The 21,860-nt window shown below is 35.1% G+C and overlaps 1 protein-coding gene across 3 annotated transcripts; it reads right to left on the reverse strand.

The window, feature by feature from the left end:
• Positions 1 to 265: 265 nt before the first annotated feature.
• RAB2B (RAB2B, member RAS oncogene family) lies at positions 266 to 21,829 on the reverse strand. Of its 3 annotated transcripts, XM_074294208.1 has the most exons (8): positions 21,550 to 21,829; positions 21,139 to 21,210; positions 18,284 to 18,351; positions 13,364 to 13,446; positions 13,040 to 13,132; positions 3,709 to 3,820; positions 2,821 to 2,889; positions 266 to 2,016 (listed from the first exon to the last, which is right to left on the reverse strand). In XM_074294208.1, the coding sequence occupies exons 1-8, from the start codon at positions 21,593 to 21,595 to the stop codon at positions 1,909 to 1,911; spliced, it is 651 nt and encodes a 216-aa protein (XP_074150309.1). In that variant the 5' UTR covers positions 21,596 to 21,829; the 3' UTR covers positions 266 to 1,908. The 3 variants fall into 3 exon arrangements, with proteins under 3 accessions (XP_074150309.1, XP_074150311.1, XP_074150310.1); XM_074294210.1 differs by lacking the exon at positions 13,040 to 13,132 and having other exon boundaries at positions 21,550 to 21,700; XM_074294209.1 differs by lacking the exon at positions 21,139 to 21,210 and having other exon boundaries at positions 21,550 to 21,673.
• Between the last annotated feature and the right edge of the window lie 31 nt (positions 21,830 to 21,860).

Genomic DNA, 21,860 nt, shown 5'->3' on the forward strand with positions numbered 1-21,860 from the left:
GTCAGTTCCTAGGGTGCTGAATCAAGCTCAAGGCACCTTTCAAGCTGCCCTCCTAGAGAGCTCAGAGGGAAAGGGTTTGACCCCAAGGGGAGAAGGAATCTGTAGTATTTCCCAAGGGGAAAGTCTAGGCCCAACAGCCAATACAAATCCTGGTCCCAGGAAGATTTTTGTAAACAATTTTAACCTACTCCCCCAAGGCAGGAATTTATTTGACCACAGCCTTCCCACAATTACAATCAGAAATGACACATGGAAGGTGAGCTGGTTGGACGCATGCATATATTTAATAATGAAACAATTCAACAGCAAATTAATAACAAAAATAAAAAAGTAAAAGAAAATCCATGAGGCACCAGTGTGGAAAAGGATGAGAGTGACCTAAGCAGAAAGATATAGAGGCTGGATTGGGAAGACATGGTGGGAATGAGAGTAGAGCAAATTTTTGGAAAGATAGCATTATATGCTTTTGAAATGGAGGACTGACTACAAAAAGTGCATGCTGATTTGCTTGCCTACTGACAGTCAGCCTTCCTATATATGTCTGCATGGAATGGAAGTATAAAGATCCTAGAAATGGTAAGAGGGAAGACACATGGGCATGGATCCTAAGAAAGGGAAAAGTGGAAATATGGATCCCAGTATTAGCAGATGGAAGAGACTGGGATATAGTTCCTAAAAGGTGCTTCCAAAGCCTCAGAAAAGGCATACAGTAAGGCTGTTCTATGTCTTTTAAGTCAGTCAGATTTGGAGAGTACATACTATGTGCAATACCAAGCACTGTGAGGGAACTGGAAAGGAAAGAGGGGTACAAAAGCAACAGAAGACATGGTCCCTGCCCTCAAAGGGTTTACACTCTATGTGGGGAAGACAGATACTCCACATGAATAATTGATATATTTACAAAGAAATAAAAAGTGCAAATTAATATAATACTGAGTTTATGAAGGCTGAAGGGACACTGAATAATACACCGATTAGAATTTGGTGGGGTTGAACTTGGGACATATACTAGAAGTTATTATTAAACTTGATATGTTGAGGAACATGGGTTACAGGTAAAAAGGCAAGTAGGAAGGAACAAAAGTCATGTATAACAAGCTGAGGAGAGTAAGCAACTTTGCTTGATTGGAGGATCTGTAGTGAAACGAGGTCAGATAGTAAAGATTCATTTGTTTGAGGGTCTTGATTACATATGGTCTCTAAAAGAACAAGAATAAAAATTGTTTTCTCTAGGTCCTACTAACAGAAAGAGACCCATCAGTCCTGGACAGCCTTAAGAAATTCATATTTTTAAAATTGGACCCTAAGAGATAAAAATTAGCAATGGAGAGGCGTTGCTTACAGACATACAAAATTGCTCATTATCTTTGAAATGCTCTAGCAATAAGAACCATGTGTTCCCTACAAGGTCCTTGAAAAAGTAGCAAATGGACTCTCAAAGGGAAGGAAACAAAAAGGCTGCTGAAATTTCTTATTTGGCAATTCTATTCCCATATGGTATACCAGATCCTTACTCTCTGACATGCTCACTCAGAAGATTTCTGACATTTGTTAACATTTCATAATGGGCAACAGAATTGTGCTTTAAAAAAAAAAAAAAATCAGTGTTTGCTTATCTTTGAACTCTAGCGAGTCTCAGCCTTGCCCCTAACAGTTTAGATATTAAAATATGAGGATGGGAATTGGAGGGTAAAGGAAGAGAGAAGAGCCCTAAACTAGAGGAAATGTTCATGTCCCTAAAGAGGAACTCGTCAGTTAAGGGCACGAATTCTTCCCTAGTTGGGTGGAAGGGCAGGATATCACACCTGGGGATGAGGCTTCCACTGGCTAAAGCAACCAGGACCTCTTCCCTCAAGTCTGCTGCATGAAGGGGTTGTTCCAAGAAGAACCAGATACTATGGCCAGAAATTAGCAACAGCTAGAGCTGTCACCTGTGCCTTCATAATTCCTTTGATATGAGCTGGGTCCTGATGATGCTGAGGCTGGCTGCTGAGGTCCAATCTTGATGCCATTTGCCTATAAGAAAAAATAAGAAATATCCCATACCTCAATGTTAAAATGTAACAGAGTCAGGAAGAAAAAGAGAGAAAGAAATTTAAAAACAAACAAACAAACAAAAAAAAAACTTATCACACTCTTCAAAAGGCAGGAATGGCCTTGGAAAGTGAACATTTCTTCTAGATGCATACTGTACAGTGGCAAAGTCTATCAGTTATTATATAATGGCTAACCATAGTAAAAATGTGCATATGATTGTCTAGAATTAGTGGATTTTTTTTTGTAGTGTATGTGTGATATGTATGTCTATATTATGTATAGACTATATATGTATATGTCTATTCATACATACATACATATACACACATATACCTTTATTATATTTAAATTTTTAAGCCACAACAACATACATACATGTGGTGGGAAGGAAAGAAGGGGAGAATGGATATGGGAAATGAATTTCTTCCTTCTGTTTTTATCCCAGATTGCACGGGAGAGGATGGATCTTTCTAACTAATAGACTTCCCCATATCCTAGGACTGTAAAAAAAAAAAAAATTTTGAAGCAGTGAATGAAAGTAAAGTTTGGCAACCAAGATTATTCATTTCTTCAATCACTCATTCTGCATCATAAAAACAAAACAAAAAGCAAATCCATAAACAAATAATGGATTTTTTGAGTCCTCCTGTGAAGAGTCAGATTTAAAATGCCTTAGTTTAAATAGAAAGACAACAGGTGGGAGAAACCTACATTCTAGGAAAATTCCTATTTTATTCAGAATAAGATAAATCAGTGGTAGACCATACTATCACCCCTTCTCACCTCATTGTTGACATCAAATAAGCCCTGCTGGATCTTCCTATATATTTCTTTGGCTGTATTAATGAATGCCTAAAGAAAACAAATAAATTCGCATAAAGATAAGGAGAGCTGAATATAGAAAAATAACAGAAAGGATGCAATAGCTATTTCTGTTTGTGTATCTAAAGACAGAAGATTTATAGAAGACAGTGAAGAAAATCATAAGAAGTTTCAAACTGTATAGTCCTTTTTAAAGCTTCTTAGAGAATGTTTCCCAAGATTTTCAATACCATCCTCAGTTTTGAGCCAAGATTTTCGCAGCCTGGTGACATATTAAAACTTTTAAAAATATTGATATATTTTGCTTTTTATATCACCTTCATTTTCAAATATATCCCTTAACTTTTCTTCCTTGTAACAAAGAATTTTTTTTAAAAAGGCAGTTAAGCAAAACTATCCAATATAACAACTAAGTCTGATGGAATATGAAATGTTATACCAACATAGTCCCCATTTTTGCAAAGGAAGGAAGGGAGATGATATATATTATACACAAACTGAATGAGCATGTCCATTATCTTATAAACCACTGGTGAAAATGTTAGATGACAGTGAGCCTCTAATCTGTTATCCAGATTACCAAAAGTGCAGCATAAACCATATTTTATCAATGTTATCTGAGGCAGAAAAAAAAACAAAAACAAAAAACAAAACACTTAGTAAACTAGTTTTTTTTTTTTTTTTTTTAAATGGAACAATTCTACAAAAAGAGAGCACTTATTCCCCTAATCCATTTACTTTCCTTACCATTAAGACTCTGTACTATTGGTGAAGGGAGTTCTGAAAAAAGGTAAGGATAAGCCCTATCTAGTTCCTACATAATTTTCTCCACTTCCTTTGGAGTAATACCTCTTCAACATTAGAGGCGGTTTTGGCTGAAGTCTCCATGAAGATAAGTCCATGTTCCCGAGCAAAGGCTTCTCCTTCTTCCCTTTTTACATCCCGTCTCGACTCTAGGTCACTGAAAGAAATTGATGGAAAGGAAGGAAAAGACAAGCCATATTAGAGAGGGAATTCTTCCAGAAACAATGTGGCAGTACAATCTCAATTGTAAAAAAACCAGTGCAATATTCTGCATGCAGAAAATTCTCTATGTGCAGCAGCATAAGTAGCTTTTTCCCTGCATAAAATTATTTCTGTATAAAACCTGGAAAATATTCTTGATTCCACTGTTGAATAAACACAGGCCTAGTAAAAAATTAGGACCACACCTTACTTACTTTGACTCCATGTCCTCTTGCATATTACAGCAAAATGAGATGCAGTCAAGTAGACAAATATTTATTAAGCACTTACTATATCTATATGCCAAGCACTATGCTAACTCCTAGGGATACAAACAAAGGCAGACAGTCTATACTCTCAAAGAATTCACAATCTAATGAAAGTGGAAGAAGCAAAATGAATAGGAATTGGAATGGAATTGGAAATCCAATTCTTAGAAAACAAAATGGGTACCTTCATACCCCATTATTTCTTCTTCTTCCCTTTTTCACGGAACCTTTGATCTTATCCCACCTCATCTTCTCTTTCTCTATCAAATTCTCCCCACCATCTATCATCTTCAATCTTTTCACCCTAATGGTTTCTTCATTTTTTCCTATAAATGTGATTAAATATCCCTAAAGTTTTTTTTTTTTTTAAAGCAACTTACATTGACTATACAATCCTTTCAAAACTTCTAATCCCTCTCTTTTCTCTTCAAAGACAAAAATTGGTCAATCTTTGCTGCTTCTACTTCCTTAGCACCTACTCATTCTTTAACCTCTTATTTTTTGGCTTCTATGCTCAAGCCTCTACTGAAACTGTCCTATAAAGTCACAAATTATCATGCTCCTTGTTCACTTCTTATTCTCTTTGACCAATCATTTGATTTTTGATTATTACTCCATGGTACTTTCCCCCTCAGATTCTATGATGGTGAAATATCCTGCCTTTCATTTCATCTTAGAATAGTTCCTTCTTTATCTCTTCTTCTTACCTAATTGTGGGCAGGAGGCAACTTTGTCTTTAGTTTTCAATTATCTTCCTCAACAATCTTATCTTCTTTTATTGCTTTAGTTATTGCCTGTAAGCATATGAGTTCCAAATCTATATATCCAGCTCTGATTTTTCTTCTAACCTGCATTTCTTTCTTTAAAAATTTGGTATCTTTTGCTTAATCCCAAAGCAATGAAAAAGAAAGGGGGGGAAAAAAAAAAAAGCAGGTCAACAAAACTAGCTAACATATCAACTGGGCCTGACAATTTATACATGCTCTGCACTCAAAGTGCCCCCCCTCTGCAAAGAAAAGAGGGAAATGCATTTTCTTATCTTTTCATTCAGAACAAGCTTGGTCATTATATTACACAGTATGCAGGTATTTGTTGTTGTTATTGTTGTTGCTATCTTTCTCTTCACTTACTTTGTTTAATGTTTTCCTATTCCTGCTTATTTCACTTTGCATCTATTCAGTTAAGTTTTCCCATGCTTCTCTGTATGGTTCCTACTCATCATTTCTTATGATATGGCAATATTCCATTAATTCATATAATTTAATTAGCATTACTTTCAATACTATTTCAATTATTGTAAGTGTTTTGTTCATTCTTCTGTCTTTGATTTCTATGGAACTATATGTCCTACAGAGGAAATCTCTGGGTCATAAGAGTATGGATGGATATTTTAGCCTCTTCTTAAGTATAATTCCAAATTGCTGAACAGAATAGATCATAGGTTTGCATTTCCTTCTTTTTATAAAAAAAAATTAAAGCTTTTTATTTTCAAAACATATGCATAATTTTCAACTTTCACTCTTATAAAACCTTGTGTTCCAAAATTTTTCCCTCCCTTTCCCCCATCCTCTCCCCTAGACACCAAGCAATCCAATATATGTTAAACATGTGCAGTTCTTCTAAACATTTCCATAATTATCATGCTACACACACACACACCCCCCCCCCCACACAAAAAAAAACATATCAAAAAGAAAAAAATGAGAAAGAAAACAAAACACAAGCAAGCAACAACAAAAAGAGTGAAAATACTATGTAGCTATCCACAACTCAGTCCCCATAGTCCTCTTTCTGGGTGCAGAAAGCACTTCATCATAAGACCATTGGAATTAGCCTAAATCATCTCATTGTTGAAAAGAGCCATGCCCATCAGAGTTGATTATCATATAATCTTGATGTTGCTACATATGACCTCCTGGTTTTACTCATTTACCATAAGTTCATGTAAGTCTCTCCAGGCCTCTCTGAAATCATCCTGCTGATCATTTCTTATAGAATAATAATATCCCATAACATTCATATACCATAACTTGTTTAGTCATTCTCCAACTGATAGGCATCCACTCAGTTTCCAGTTTCTTGCCACTACAAACATATTTTAGATTTGCATTTCTTACTGCTTGTTCAAAACTGAACTCATATTTAAACCCCCAAACTCATCCTTCTCCTTAACTTCACTGTTTGTTGATAACACCATCTCAGCTACCAAGCAAGACTCAAAATCAATTTATTACTTTTCACTTTTCTCCCCAACACAAAATTTGTAGTCAAGTTTTTAATTTGAGAAGACAAATAAACATTAATAAATATATTCACTGACACTTAGTAGGAAATGATTTAATGCCTGGAATGGAACAGCAAAGAGTTAAGGAAGTAGAAATTTGTATAAAAACTATTTTCCATAGTAAATAATTACAATCTAGGAAAAAGATTAGCAATTGAGATACAAAGAAATTCATAATACAAAAATCCAAGGAAGTGTTAGAAATAAAACCCATGTCTTAGATGCCTATATTTAAATTCATTAAGTATGGTTAACAAATGAGAAGAACTAGAAATGCTATCGCATACAGGCAAATTTAACCTTATAGGCATCTGAGACAGTGTGGTGAAACACATAATTGAAATATGGCTCTGGAAGGATATACCTTATTCAAAAGAAACAGACTAGGTAAGAGAGGGAGGAGAGAAATAGCATTTCATATTAAGAAAGTATATTCATTTATATGAGGAAATCTAAAAAACTAAGAGAAAAAACATCTGGGTAAAAATCAGTGGTAGCAGAAACAGAAATTATTTTGTCATCAGGATAGATTACAAACCACTTATATAGAAAAAGAAAATAGATAAGAGTTTAGGAAACAGATCATAAGCCTAGCACAGAATCATGATATAGTCATGAATGGAATATTTTGTAATTCATACTTTTTCTAGTGCCTTATCTGCCAAAAGAAAAGCAAGTAATGATTTCTTGACTTGCATTAATAATTATCCCATCATTCAAAACATGAAGAAAACAAAAACCAAGAAATTAAATTTAGGATCCGATTTTGACTTAAAAAGGAAAAACTGATTGCTAGAATAGAAATGATAGCAATATCTGGGGATGTAGGCTGCAAACATCTTAAAGTGTGTGATAATGTGACTGAGAGAAAAATCAAGATTAGTCTGAAATGCACCTTGATTTTGAATGGAACAGATTTCTATTCAAGGAGGTACGTTTAAGATCCCATGGGTTCAAATTCTATAGGGACAATTCAACCTAGGGAAATTAAGAATAAAATTCTAAAGACACAAGAAAAATAATTCTCATGAGCAAGAAAAAAAAAAAAGGAAATGATGTAGATGCACAAAAAACTTACTATAATCAACTTAAAATTTTAAAATTCATGTACATGTTTAAGCTATATCATATTTCTTACTGTTTTGGGGAGGTGGGAAGTAAAGGAAGGAAGGAGAAAAAATTGGAACAAAAAGTGCTACAAATATAACTACCAAAGGCTACCTTTGTAATTTGGAAAAAGAAAATACTATCATCAACAACAACAACAACAACAAATTAAAGACACACTTTTAATCTGAAAAAAAAAATGTATAGTAGATGAAAGCAAGGATAAGCAATACAGAATGACTAAAAAGTATGGCAAAACAAGTTTAACCTATATTAAGTTACTTGCTGTCTAGAGCGAAGGGAGGGAGAAAATTTTTAAACAAAAGGTTTTGCAAGAGTAAAAGTTGAAAACTATCTTTGCATGTATTTTGAATAACAAAAAGTATTGTTTTAAAAAATAAAATAAAAATAAAAAATATGGCATAATCTTATAAGAAGTGTCAGGAATGATAAAACTCAGAATAAAGTGAGGCTGCTGAGGAAAGCAAAAGAAATAAAAATGCTTTTTTGGTTTTTGTTTTTAAATTACATTAGAGAAAACAAGAGGATAAAAGGTGAAAGGATGTCTCCTTGGGGTGGATGGCGCAATGACAACTGACAATTGGCAGTTGGCCAAGCTGCTCTACTCACTTTACTTGTCTTCTCCACCAAGGAGAATAATTTTTTTTTAAACAAGGACAGAACAAAAATGCCTAAATACAAGAGACACAAAAAAGCACCTTCCTTGATGGGCTCAAATCTTTGGTCCAGATAAAATACATTGTAGGGTACTAAAAGAACACGTCATTGTCAGGACTCTTTCAAAAAGCATGGAGAAGATTAAAAAGACAAGAATGGAAAAAAGCAAATGTTTATATTTCCCAAGGAGAAATATAATAGAATTCCCACTGGACTCACTAGCATTGTAGAAGCAGTATGGTGCAGTAGGTAATACTAAGTTAGAGGTCTTGATTCAAATTTCATTTTATTAGATTTCATTAGCTATATTACACTTAGGCTAAAAAATTTTTTTAATCTCACAATTTCATAAATATAGTATCTGAAAAGTAGTTGTTAGGTAGCAGATGGACATTAGAAATATAGAGAGGCTGGGAACTTACAGAGTGGAGGGAGGAGATAGAATAAGTAAATGTTAGAAGGTAAGAGTAGATATGATTGTATTGGAGACAGGTCTCAGGATTGGGTACCTTAGAGGAAGGTATCTGAGTCACCCTCTGGTTTATCATACATCCATTTGGACTGCCTAGCCACATTTTAGATACCATTGCTCTCAACATCCTACTATCATGGTTGATAGTACTCCATTTGTTATAGGATAGAATACAAGATTTTCTGTTTGGCATTCATAGTTTTATTCTAATCTAGACCCCAAGATTGATTTCCTGCTATCTCACCTGTCACACTGTATACTTTAGCCAAACTGTTCCTACTTTTATATAACAACAAATTAGAAAGTTCTTGTTTTTCAATCTGGCGGCCCCCCCCCCTCCCCGAACTGTTTTCCTCAACTTTAGTGTCCCTTCTACATGAGGCCTTCCCTGTTTTTTTTCCACTTAATTTTCCTCCCACTAAAATTATTTTTCTGTTTATTTTTGCATATATTTTGTATTTCTTCAACATATATATTTCTTCATATAAGTATATAACATATATTTCTTCAACATAAGTACTGAATAAATGACTGAAATTTAAATTCCTTAAAATAAAGAGATGATTCTTTTTTGTTTTGTTTTGGTAGGCTTGGCACCCAGTAAAGGGCCTGGCATGTGTTAGATGCTTAATTAATGCTTGTTGATTTGAATCAAGAAGTAAAGATGAAGCTCTTTTCAATAAAATTTCCTAGTTTCTATTCTTATGTCTTCTTTCCTATTTTCCATGATTTTCTACATCAAATTGTTGCCAGCAACTGAGCTGCTATCCCACTCATTAGTTCTTTTAGAATTAATCTGAATTATTTCATCTGAACCTACTGAAACTTACAGAGCCACTTGGTAATTATTTGGTATTTTATTCCCATGTCATTACTACTGCTGGGTTTCAAATCCACATGATTCTATCTTTCCCTTAAAGGACTACCTGTCTAGAATATAGAAATGGAGAATGAATGTTAGAAGTCAATAATAAAACTGATGGGGAAGCAGGTTACAGGTGTTTATTAAAAACTTGCTGAACTGAATTGAAGATGTCCAGTATCCAAACATCTGCTGGTGATATTTTTCTTGAGAGCAGAACATATGATCACATGACAATTTTAAAAAAGCTGGCTCAAAATGGATGAGAAGTTCTCAGGAAGAAAATGTTGACTAGGTAAAGTAGTCATAATGCTATATAATAGCATAAAGTACATAACGCTAATGAGGAGGAAAAGGAAAAGCTACTTATAATATAAAAATTACCCAATAATTGAAGATTAGTTCTTGAAGAGGAAACTAATCTATAATCTCAGATTTTAAAATACATTACAGAAGGAAGATGGATAACAGAGGACAAATTCAAAAGAATAGTAAGACCCTAAGTGGATAAAGACTAAATAAATCTCAGAAAGTACTTAGGCTTATGATAAATCTGAAGAAAAATAAAAGGGACTTTTAAAAAGCTATGCTGATGGCATGGTAGGGAAAAGACTCCAGCTTGGGCTAAGAATATAACAGATAAAAATAATATAGGGTAGATAAAGGGTAGAAATATTAAATATTTTGCTTGCTTTTATTTTTTCTATCAAGAAGAATCATCTTCACCCTGTAAGATGGAACAGCAATAGCTAATAGGAGACTGAAACCCAAAATATGCAAAGTAGTAGTAAGAGAGTTCATATAACTGTACTTAATGAATTGTCTTTTGCCTTTCTTTGTATCCCCGGGGCTTAGCATAGTTCCTGTGCACAGCTGATGCTTAATAAATGCTTACTCACTTCTTGAAGTCACTAAGAATACACAAGTCCGAAGGGCCTAGGTGATCATTAGGTCCAACTTATTTTATGATCTTGAAAACTGAGGCTCAAAAAGAAGAAACCTTGTCCAAGGTTAGAAAGTAGAAAATAGAAGAGGGAAGGGAAGGGATTAAGCATTTATCAAGACCTACCATATTTCAGACACTAAGTGCTTTCAAATAACATCTCATTTATTCTTTACAACAACCCTGATTTCTGCTATTATGCCTGTTTTACAGTTGAGGAAACCAAGACAGATTCCAGTCCCAATACTCTGCTGCTGAGTTGGGTTACTTGTCACAGGAATGGAAGGGAGAAAGGATTCTGCGTTTAACTCCAAAAAGGAAAAGAATGGAGGAATAAGGTAGGAATGTAGTTACTAAGTTCTGGAATTTTGACTCAGACTGTATTTTAAGCTTTTCCCTCTCCAATTCCCCTTCATTCAAGATTCTTATAAATATTACCTGAAATATATATACACTAGAAACATATAAAACCAAAAATCATTCCTCAGTAAATTAAAGGCTATGAACAAATAATCCTCAAAAGGATTGCAAGCATAGGAAGCACTAATAATGAGAAATGCAAATCAACATAAGTCTGTGATTTTGCTTCATACCTAGCAAACTGGCAAAGATAACATAAGATGGAAATAATGTTGGAGTGTTTTTGGAAAGAGAAACACAACTACACTGTTGGTGAAGTTGTATACTGATCCAACTATTCTGGAAAGCTATTTGAAATAACATAAGGAGAAAGACTAAAAATCCATATTCTTTCACTGAGAAATTCCAATTAAGCACATTCCTTAATGAAATCAAATAGAACATCCTCTCATACACCAAAATATGGCAGCACTTTTTTGTAGCAGCAAAGAACAGGAAATAAAGTAGATATTCATTTATTGGGAAAGGGCCTAAATGTGGCAAATGAATGTAATGATATGTTATAATCTGATCTATATGAAATGATAAATACAGAAAAGCATGTCAAGGTTTATGTAAACTGATAGAAAGTGAAATGAGAACGGATACACACAATAACTACAATAATAAAAATGGAAAGAACAACAAAATAAATGGCATTGACCAAGTTTTATCCAAAAAATAGATCTGAGAAAATGATTCCCTGCTACCACAGTCCTCCTGTTCTGCAGAGCTCTGAGACTGTGGATGTGGAACAATCTTTTTGGAAATGTAATTTTAGCTAAACATGATTCCTCCTCTTCCACATCCCATCCCCTGCTTTTTTCCCCTTTCTATTATAAGGGGAGATCCTGAGGGGGCTAGGGAGAAAAAAGAGAATAAACTAGGAAATGTAGATGATATAAAAACAAAACATGTGAATAAAATTTAATTATTAAAAAATAGGGATAAATGAAGTTCCACATATAGATTCATAAAAATCAATTTATAACTAATAAACTGAAAAGATGTTGCTAGAAAACTATTCACATTACTAAAAGTTAAGGTGGACCTTAGAAAGATCTAAGTAGTCTGAAAACTCAATTTGATCCAACAGTATGAAGTGGCAGGCAAAATAGCTAATGTCATCTTAAACTGTATAATCAGCAGTATTACTTTGTATATATTTGTGTTTATTTAGGATTGATTTAAAGTCAGAAGAAACTTTGAAGGGCACCTAGTCCAAGGCCTTTGTTTTACAGATAAGGAAACTGAAATTTAGAAAAATTAAATGGCATGGTCAAGGTTACAAGGACAGTAAGTGGCAGTTAAGATCTGAATGTAGGTCCTGTGATGCCAATTGCAATGTCCTTTCCCCAGCACAACACTGCCTCTGCAATACTTGCAAGTCCCCTGGGACTTTCTTCCCTATTCCTGTAAAATGATAACCAATGCTAAACTCATTAGAGTCCAGAACAGAGTGGGAATTAATTGGATCTTATCAAATATCTCACAGAGTTTTGTCTGGATTTCTCCCATGTACTGATAATATTAGACTTTGTATTTTACCTACATGTGTACATATTATTTGTCTCCCTCCAATAAAATTATGAGCTTCCTAGTTGTTGTATCTGATTCTTCATGACTCTATGGACCATACTATCTATGGGGTTTTCTTGGCAAAGATACTGAATGGTTTTCCATTTTCTCTTTCAATGGCTTAAGGCACCCAGGTCATATAACTAGTAAGTGTCTGAGGTCACATTTGCATCCAGGTCACTTTGATTCCAGGCCTACTTAGTCACCTAACTTCCTTAGGATAGCTTAAAAGTTTTGTTTTGCCTTTGTATCCCCAATTTCTTATCACAGAAAATCATAGATTTAGAGTTGAAAGGAACTTTATAGACCATCCAATTTAATCTCATTTTATTGATGAGGAAACTAAGGTTCAAAGATCTAAGTGACTTCTCTGGGGACACACAGCTGGTACATATCAGAGGCAAGATTTGAACCTATATCTTCCTATCTCCAAGCCTAGAATAGAAGGTATTATATTTGTTCTACTGTTAACTATACAAATCCTAGAAGGGAATATATAACAAGCCTATGGAATACCCTGGAATTAAATTTGTAGAGAGCAAGAGAGTCTATTTCCTTAATATTCAACAAAGGAAAAATGTACCTCTTATTTCCAATCAACATGATAACCATATTGGAGCTAGAGTGCTGCCGAGCATCTTCTAGCCATGAAGTCAGGTGGTTGAAGGTTTCACGTCTGCAAGATGGAAATAAATAGAGAGGGGAAGAGATCTAGCTTAAGAGATCAGAACAGATTAAAATGGACCAAAATAAGGGGAACATAGCTTCCATGTGGAAAAGAGAGAGAGAATGCAGAAGCTCTTTCTGCATGACTTTTTCAATAGATTTAGTAATCATAAAGCCAAAGATTTGTAGAAGATCAAAAAAAAATTCTTCCCCATATCCATACCTCCCAGCCATCACTCACCTTGTAATGTCATATACCAGTAGGGCTCCAGCTGCTCCCCTGTAGTAGGAACGGGTGATGGAACGAAATGATTCTTGCCCAGCCTGTCCAACGAATAAAGCAATAAGAAATCCCAAATAAAATCAACTTATTTGCAGAGAAGAGGCAGAATTACACTCTATCTCCCACCCTCCCCTAACTCTTAAACAGAAAAGATTCTTTTGTAGGCTGAGAGGATTGGAAGAAGCCAATCTATGAAAAAAAAATGGGGGGGGGGGGAGGTAAGTGAGACTCAGAGAAGCAATCAACTAGCTACTTGGATATTTTTTTTTCTTTTTTTTTATATAGCTTTTTATTTACAAGATATATGCATGGGTAATTTTTCAACATTGATATTTCCAAAACCTTTTGTTCTAATTTTTCCCTTCCTTCCCCCCACCGCCTCCCCCAGATGGCAGGTAGACCAATACATGTTAAGTATGTTAAATACAATATATGTATACATGTCCATATGTTTTGCACAAGAAGAATTGGACTTTGAAATAATGTACAATTAATCTGTGAAGGAAATCAAAAATGCAGTCGGACAAAGGTAGAGGGATTGGGAATTCTATGTAGTGGTTCACACTCATCTCCCAGAGTTCTTTCACTGGGTGTAGCTGGTTCTATTTATTACTGCACTATTGGAACTGATTTGGTTCATCTCATTATTGAAGACAGCCATGTCTATCAGAATTGATCATCATATAGTATTGTTGTTGAAGTATATAATGATCTCTTGGTCCTGCTCATTTCACTCAGCATCAGTCCATATAAGTCTCACCAGGCCTTTCTGAAATCATCCTGCTGGTTATTTCTTACAGAACAATAATATTCCATAACATTCATATACCACAATTTATTTAGCCATTCTCCAATTGATGGGCATCCACTCAATTTCCAGTTTCTAGCCACTACAAAGAGGGCTGCCACAAATGTTCTTGCACATACAAATTCCTTTCCCTCCTTTAAGATCTCTTTGGGATATAAGTAACTTGGGAATGTTATTGACTATCCAGAGATAGTTCACATACAATTTTAGCCTTTCTACTCCTGTTTCTTTCAATGTCCAAAGTAAAATTATTTTTAGGATGATAGTGATGAAAATCCTTAATGGAAGAATTCTTATTATATGCCACAAGTTGGTACTATTACACTGATGGCAAAAATTGAGTTAGCTCATATACTTTAACATATTTAATTGGTCTACCTGCCATCTGGGGGAGGAGGTGGGAGGAAGGAGAGGAAAAATTGGAACAAAAGGTTTTATAATTGTCAATGTTGAAAAATTACCCATGCATATATCTTGTAAATAAAAAGCTATAATAAAAAAATTGAGTTAGCTGGCAAAAACATAGTTAACTTTCTAAAGGTTCTACCCAGCCACAATCTTATCATGGTTAGTGGCAAGAAAAAATAAGAGAAAGCTTAGGTAGTGGCTCCTCACCAGAATTTAAATTTTGTATTTGCACTTGCACATTCAATTATATCATAGGTTTATCATATATATCATCAACACTCTGGTCCATGTAATACATATAACAAATAACATACTAGGAATAGTTTATCTCATGATTAAATGTGCCATTGTTTTTTTATAAGAAGAAAATGACATTTTAATAGATATTGATACTATTCTACAAGGAAGGATGGCAAAAAGCTTTTTATAGCTCTGATCTTATCTTCATATAGGCTCCTTAAAAACATGAGGGAAGGAATGTTATTATCCATGATTTGAAGATGAAGAAACTAAGATACAATACAAGCATTGGAAACAAAATGATTTGTTATGGGCAACATAATAACTCATTATTGCACCTGCAGAATAATTTGGGTTTTCTGATTGGTTGTCCAGTTTTCTTTTCCCTAGATTAGATTTTTTTCCTAAGAATTATACAAACATTTCAGTGAATTACAAAACTGTCCAAGTTTTTTGTAGCTAATACCAACATTTTAGCTTTACAAAATATTTTTTGTAGAGTCATATTTTTTATTTCATGTTCTTTGATAGACATATCAACATGTCATTATTTTAGCTTTGTTCTGCTTTGAATTCTTACTGACTTTCTAATCTCCTTCTTTCTCAGCAAGTAGATTGCAGCCTAGTAAGAATAATAAGAAATTTGAAGGAAGCCCACATAGTGGCTGAATCATACAAGAATATTTAAGTTCAGCTACTGAAAATACCTGCTGTGTCTTTAAGCTGGTTCAATAAGAAAAATTCTTTTAAAATTAAAATACATAATTAATTTTTCCAGTCCAGGTTCACCTGTCCCAGGACTAGGTAGAAAGCAATCAGAAACAGGGCTAGCTGTTTGGCTTCTAAAGGAAAGATCTTTCAGCATATAATTGATAGAATGGGGAAGCCGCCAGTTAGAAGGATGAGGCTATAGAGCTTTATTTCTCAAACTGGGTCTTTAGAGCATAACCTCATGATTGAATATTGTGTAAAGGAAAGTGGAATTAAGAATCATAAAACCTGGCTCTAGCCCAGTTCTGATGCCTACTATGGGGAAATCACCACAGTTATTTCATTTTGGGGCCCTTAGTTTTCATTTCTGAATAAAGATAATATTTGCACTACCTCCCTCAAAACATTGCTTTGTAAAGTCTAGCACACAAAAAAGGTTATGAGCTCTTATTTGTGGAAGGTCAGGTATATTCCATTTCAAGTATAAGTATCAAAATGTACACCACAGTCAAATGTAAATGAGTTTTAGATTATTTTCTAAAATTGCATGAACCTGAAAGTTCTCCTTCATTTATATGGATACCTGGAAACTAATTGTATAAGTAAATGACAAAATATTAGTCTTTCTCAATTCTAAATAATAACGTGAGATACTCACAAGAAATGAGGAGGTCTGTGTGACTAAGGCACTCCATAAGCATAAGTATACATACATACATATTTATATGTTTTTTACACACACACATCCAGTGTTCCCAAGAAAATAGTAAAATGAAAATATGAAAGAGAATATTTTTTCAGTCTCTATCAATCTCTGAACATTTTATATATTTGTTGCTTTTACTCTAATTCCAAAGGACAGTATCACTAGAAGGGAGAAGAATAATTTGGATAATATAGATTATTAGAATCAACAAGATAATTTCTCCAAAGCTTAGTTGGAAGCACCAGAACAGGCAAATGAATTTTTGATTATTATTGTTTATTAAATGTAAGTGACTTAGTGGGGAAAATGTTGCTGATGTATCATTTAAAGAGTTGTAGTTCTCAATTTCGTACTTTATAATCTATATTATCCTACAAAAAAATCTTATTTACACCATCATAAACAAATTACTTAAGAATTCTATAGAACTCTCACATTAAATCTGATCCACGTTGGGGAGGCTTTAGCTAATTTCGCCCATTTGTAAAGTCTTTTCTCTACATGATTTTCTCAGAATTTCTAGGATATCTCTCTGGGTTAAGAACCACAGTTTGGGAAACACAAAAGTTAGAGATTCTAAATGAAGAGATAACTGGATAAAAGAGGGGTCAAAAAGTAATAATGCTTCAGAGTCCATAGTGAAAAAGAATCCATGGTGAAGGCAAAATAAGGAAATACAATGCAACATGGGGTAGGGGGTGGAAGTGATGGACTTGGAATGGAAGCAGAAACATGTTTGATATTGCTTGTGATGTTAGGTATGTGACTATGGGCCAATCATTTCTTCTCTTTGACTTTATTTCCTTAATTATTTAAAATATTTACCTCATAGGGTTTTGAATTCCAAATGAGATTTTTCTACAAAACATTATGGAAATGCCACTTATCGAGACTATGGCAAATAATAACACATGTACTTAAATATATGGTGAGAGATATGGTTTGGTTTCTGTCAATTTGGATGCTAGAAATAAACATAAGGAATTGGTTAAGAGGGATGCAGGCTTAATGAGGCCATAGAAAGTACCTGACTATCAAATGCAATTATCTCAATTGTGAACTATTTGTGATAATGATGCCCTGACCAGGAGAGATGAAAAGTCTGGATGAAACAGAATAATCTTGATAAAGCTGCTTGGAAAACTCAACCCTACATATGCATATATTAATATAATCCTAATTAAAAATCAGATTGATCAATGAGAGGCACCCATAAGCAATAATGGGAACTTTAAGGATTCACACAATGAGGGACTACATACTAAAAGTATTTAATCAGCAAGAGAACAGTCCTCAAGAAAAACTCCCATGATCACCATACATGGGATTGAGGCTCTTAATATACAAATGTTTTAGCTCTTAAATCAGCTAAGCAAGAGAATACTAAAAGCCTAAAAATATACAAAAAGGGGAGAGATTCTGAATAGAAGTTAAACAGCTTCCCTAAACAAAAACTGAGAAAGTGTGAAAATGATGTAGATGTTTAACATGTATAAGACTGCCTGTCATCTAGGGGAGGGAGTGGAGAGAAGGAAGGGAAAAGTTGGAACAGAAGTGATTGCAAGGGTCAATGTTGAAAAATTATGCATGCATATGTTCGGTCAATTAAAAGTTATAATAATTTTTTTTAAATGATGTATAGACTTCTTTAGAGAGAGATTTTGAATCAACTATATCAAGTAACTGAAAATGCTCTGGGAAAAATGGATATGTAAATAAGGCAATGTAAATCTATATATAGCCATAAGGTAAATACCATTAGTATTTGCCATTTTAAATGCGGCAGATTTTAATTAAGCATACAAAAAATCGTGAAAAGGAATTTCCATCTGGATTTGCAGCTGGAATCCATGGGACTTGAAACCTTTTTTTTTCCATCTCTTTAACTGCATTCTTCTTTTTCTTCTTCTATTCTCAGCTCAAAATACTCTGCCCTCAGACCCTTTTCCCTTTTCCATTTATTCTTAGCTAATAGAAGGGGATGAATTTTTGTGTTCTCTCTCACCGTGTCCCAGATTTGCAGTTTAATTTGTTTGCCATCAATGTTGACCATACGGGCCCCAAATTCTACACCTGTCAATGAAGAACAGAGAAAATAATGATTATCATTAAGGATACTCATATTCAAGGAAAAGTCAAAGCTCTGGCCCCCCATATGTTTTAGCTTCCACTTCCTATATCTGTTCCAAGTATATCTGTACCCTTGGCAACTGTCTAAATAGCTGTTCCATTATATCTCAGGCTTTAGTTTCATTTTTCCTTCTCATTTGAATTTATATGAGTATACTTCTAGTAATAATCACCTCATGTTAAAAATAGAAAATCAATGTGGAAATTGGTGAATTTCTTAACCTTAGGCATCATTTAACAAATATGGATGGATTTTTAAGAGGGGGGAGGATGGGAGAAACTACTGACAAAGAAACTCTCCCAACTTATGCATATTGACAATTTGCCTCTACCATAGAAAGGTAAACTTTAAAAGGGTTGCCTAATTTGCTTATAGTCATATAACCAGCATACATCAGAGGGTAGATTTGAAACCAGGCCTTCCAGGCTCCAAGGCTAGTTCTCTTTTCATGATGCTATGCTACTTTTCAAATATTAACCATTTTATATTTTATTTTTAAAGTATAAGTTAAAAGGTTTAAAATTTTGACCATGGGCTTTCCCTAACATATTTATTCTTTCACTTTCTTCATGGAACAATAATTGTTTATTATAAGAAAGAAAATATTCATTAATAGTATATTATACTTCAGAAACTTAATATATATTTGCTCATTTGATCTTCACAATGTCCCTACTGTTGTTATTCCATTTTATAGTTGAGGAAATTGAAACTGAGGTTAAGTGATTTGTCTAGGGTCATAAAGCTAGTAAATATCTGAAACCTGACTTGGATTCAAGTCTTCTTAACTTGAGGCCCAGGATTCTATCCACTTTACCATCTATTACAACTCTTAAGATCTATTTGATAGACATAATATGGTGTATTTTCCCAAGAAATATATTCTGTTATTACTAAAATGCCTAGAATGACTTAGTTTCTGCATTAGGAACTACATTTCTTATTTAGAGGGCTATTCCCAGGTCCAAGGCAAAAAATGAAGTGTACTGCTATTAAATATATTTGATAACAAACTATGTATTTTCTTTTGCCTTCACTCCAAACTCTGTCATTTCACATGGTATAGAAGCAAATTTTTAAAGGAAAAAGTAGCATTTTACTTCTGACTTAGCCAACAGTACTTTTAAAGGTGTATATAATTAAGTTATAAAGTTTCAAAAAGAAATTATTGCAGTCAATTAGAAGAATACAAGAATTTGTTCTGGCTGAAAGCAAGCTACACTCTAAACTACTTCATCCAGGGATATTGTAACTTTCCTTAAAAAATTTTTTTTTTCTTATATAGCTACAGAAAAATCTAAGGATTAAATTAAGATTTCTCTTCTCACTTGCAGTTTTTCATAAACATAGTCTAGAGCCACTTGGGCTCCTGTGCACAACTCGTGTTACTACAAAAATCAGATTCAGAAGAAACAAACTCCATGCCAGAATTTGGGTAAAATGCTATTCTCCCTAATGTAACTGAGCCTGAGTCTCTTTTTTGAACCCCATTTGGTGATCAGGCAAACCACAGAATTGCTAGTTACATTCCTGGAAATTTGTGCTTCTTTGGTTGTATGTGCTTATACAGAGGCTTTTCTCTATATGATAGATGCTAAAGAAAGGTTTTGTGTTAGGTTCTTACTAAGTGCTAATGAGATAATGAGATATTAGGTTCTTAGTAAGTGCTAAATCGGTACTTAACAATTCTCCAGTTCTGGCCTTTACTGGGAGTTTTATTTGTGAACTCCTGGGGAGGAGCTTACATGCTTAGGAGGAGCAAGCTCATTGGTTGAAGTAAATTTTCCCAGAAGCCCTTGCGTTATCCCACACCCATTCTCTGGGAGGATAAAAGAGGGCGGCACTCAAGAGTTAGAGAGTCTCTTGTCTGGGCAGACTCAAGGCTGCTCTCCAGAGGAAGAAGTTCAAAGGGGTTAAACTCCTAGTAAAGACCAGAACTAGAGAATTGTTAAGTACTGACTTAGCACTTAGTAAGAACCTAATATCTCATTATCTCATTAGCACCTAGTAAGAACCTAACAGTTTTGCCTCTCTTTTAGCATGGTAATAAAGGTATTACCTTGCTATAAGTTTTCTTATCATTAGTCATATAAACTTAATCTCTTTATTCCTTCTTCTCCAGTACCAGTAACAATTAAAAATTGCTCTGAATCTACTGTGAAAAGGCAGTTAAAAAAGAAATTCATCACATCTGAAAATGAAAAAACTTGAATTACAGAATTCACCAAGTTCTTTCATATCTCTTACAAACCAACTAGGAAGTTTTTTTTTGGTCATTAACGTATCTGAGCTGGAAAGATACTCAGACTTTTTTTACAGATGAGCATATTGAGCCTTGGCTACCCAAGGTCACCCAAATAGCAACGTCTTTATTCTCCTTAAGTCTCAAATGTTACAATCACTTGAGAGTGCATTTTCACGAGCATAGCGTTGACAGCTGGAAGGGTCTTAGCTACCACTCTCTGATCTTCGGAGGGACTGGGGGCTAGAGATAGAAGTGATTTTCCTAAGCTGTGGGCTGCAGAACAGAGGTTCGGAGTCCAATCTTTTTACTCCAAATTCATGCTCTTCCCATTGGACGAGGCTGCCTCCGTTGGTTTCTCTGCATTTATTAACACAAATTTTGGCTAGTTAAAAACGGGAGCCAATTGACTTTCACTTTGAAATTTGCTAACTTTGAACTTCACGCTTTTCATCCACTTTTCCTGTGGGTGACAGAATGTCCTTACCTATTGTGAGGTCGTGGACAGGTTGGAAGCGCTTGTCTGTAAACTGCAGGAGGAGACATGACTTGCCCACACCTGAAAGGGGACACGAGTACTCAGCTCCACCCTCCCGAGAGGGGAAGTGGGACGTAAAACCCAGGAAAGATACTGGCGGAGGGCACGAGAAGGGACTTGGATCAGCCAGCCCTTGTTGCACCCTCCACCTACCCCACTAGTCTCAACCCCCAACTTGCAAAGAGGCTTCAAGAAATCCTTCAGTACAACCTCCGATCAGCCCCGCCCCCATGCTGGCCCCGCCCACGACAGCGCCTCTCCAGGTTGCCCCGCCTCCCTACGAGCCCCGCCCTCCACTGGTGCCACCTTGGGCTTTAGATCCTAGAATCAGTTTAGCGGATGGCCCCACTAGCAAAGTACCTGTGTCCCCGATGATGATGTACTTGAAGAGATAAGCGTAAGTCATGGTCCCGACTGCGGGTCCTCCCGATTTCTCTGGCCACCCACCTCCGGCCTCTCTAGCCACGCTACCTAACGATATCCTATTTCCTCATCCGGCCCCTCTAGCCCGGATTACGTCTCTATTGCTCTCCTCAGGAACAGACTTGTAATGTGTGCCTGTAACTTGACACTTCTTTTGAAATCTTTAGGCCTCCACCGGGCATTCTGGTCTCCGGCCAAAGGGGGCGCTGCCCAGCTCATCATTTCCGGTCTGTGGCCTCCCTGTTTCC

The sequence above is a fragment of the Sminthopsis crassicaudata genome, chromosome 2, assembly GCF_048593235.1.
Source record: "Sminthopsis crassicaudata isolate SCR6 chromosome 2, ASM4859323v1, whole genome shotgun sequence".
Taxonomy (NCBI): Eukaryota; Metazoa; Chordata; class Mammalia; order Dasyuromorphia; family Dasyuridae; genus Sminthopsis; species Sminthopsis crassicaudata.

Bases quoted from the DNA above. Each gene is read 5' to 3' on its own strand.
- RAB2B (XM_074294208.1), bottom strand. From the start codon at position 21,595: ATGACTTACGCTTATCTCTTCAAGTACATCATCATCGGGGACACAG. The intron at 21,211-21,549 runs GTACTTTGCTAG...GTCCCCTTTCAG, and splicing joins CATCATCATCGGGGACACAG to GTGTGGGCAAGTCATGTCTC. The intron at 18,352-21,138 runs GTAAGGACATTC...CTTCATTGACAG, and splicing joins TGTCCACGACCTCACAATAG to GTGTAGAATTTGGGGCCCGT.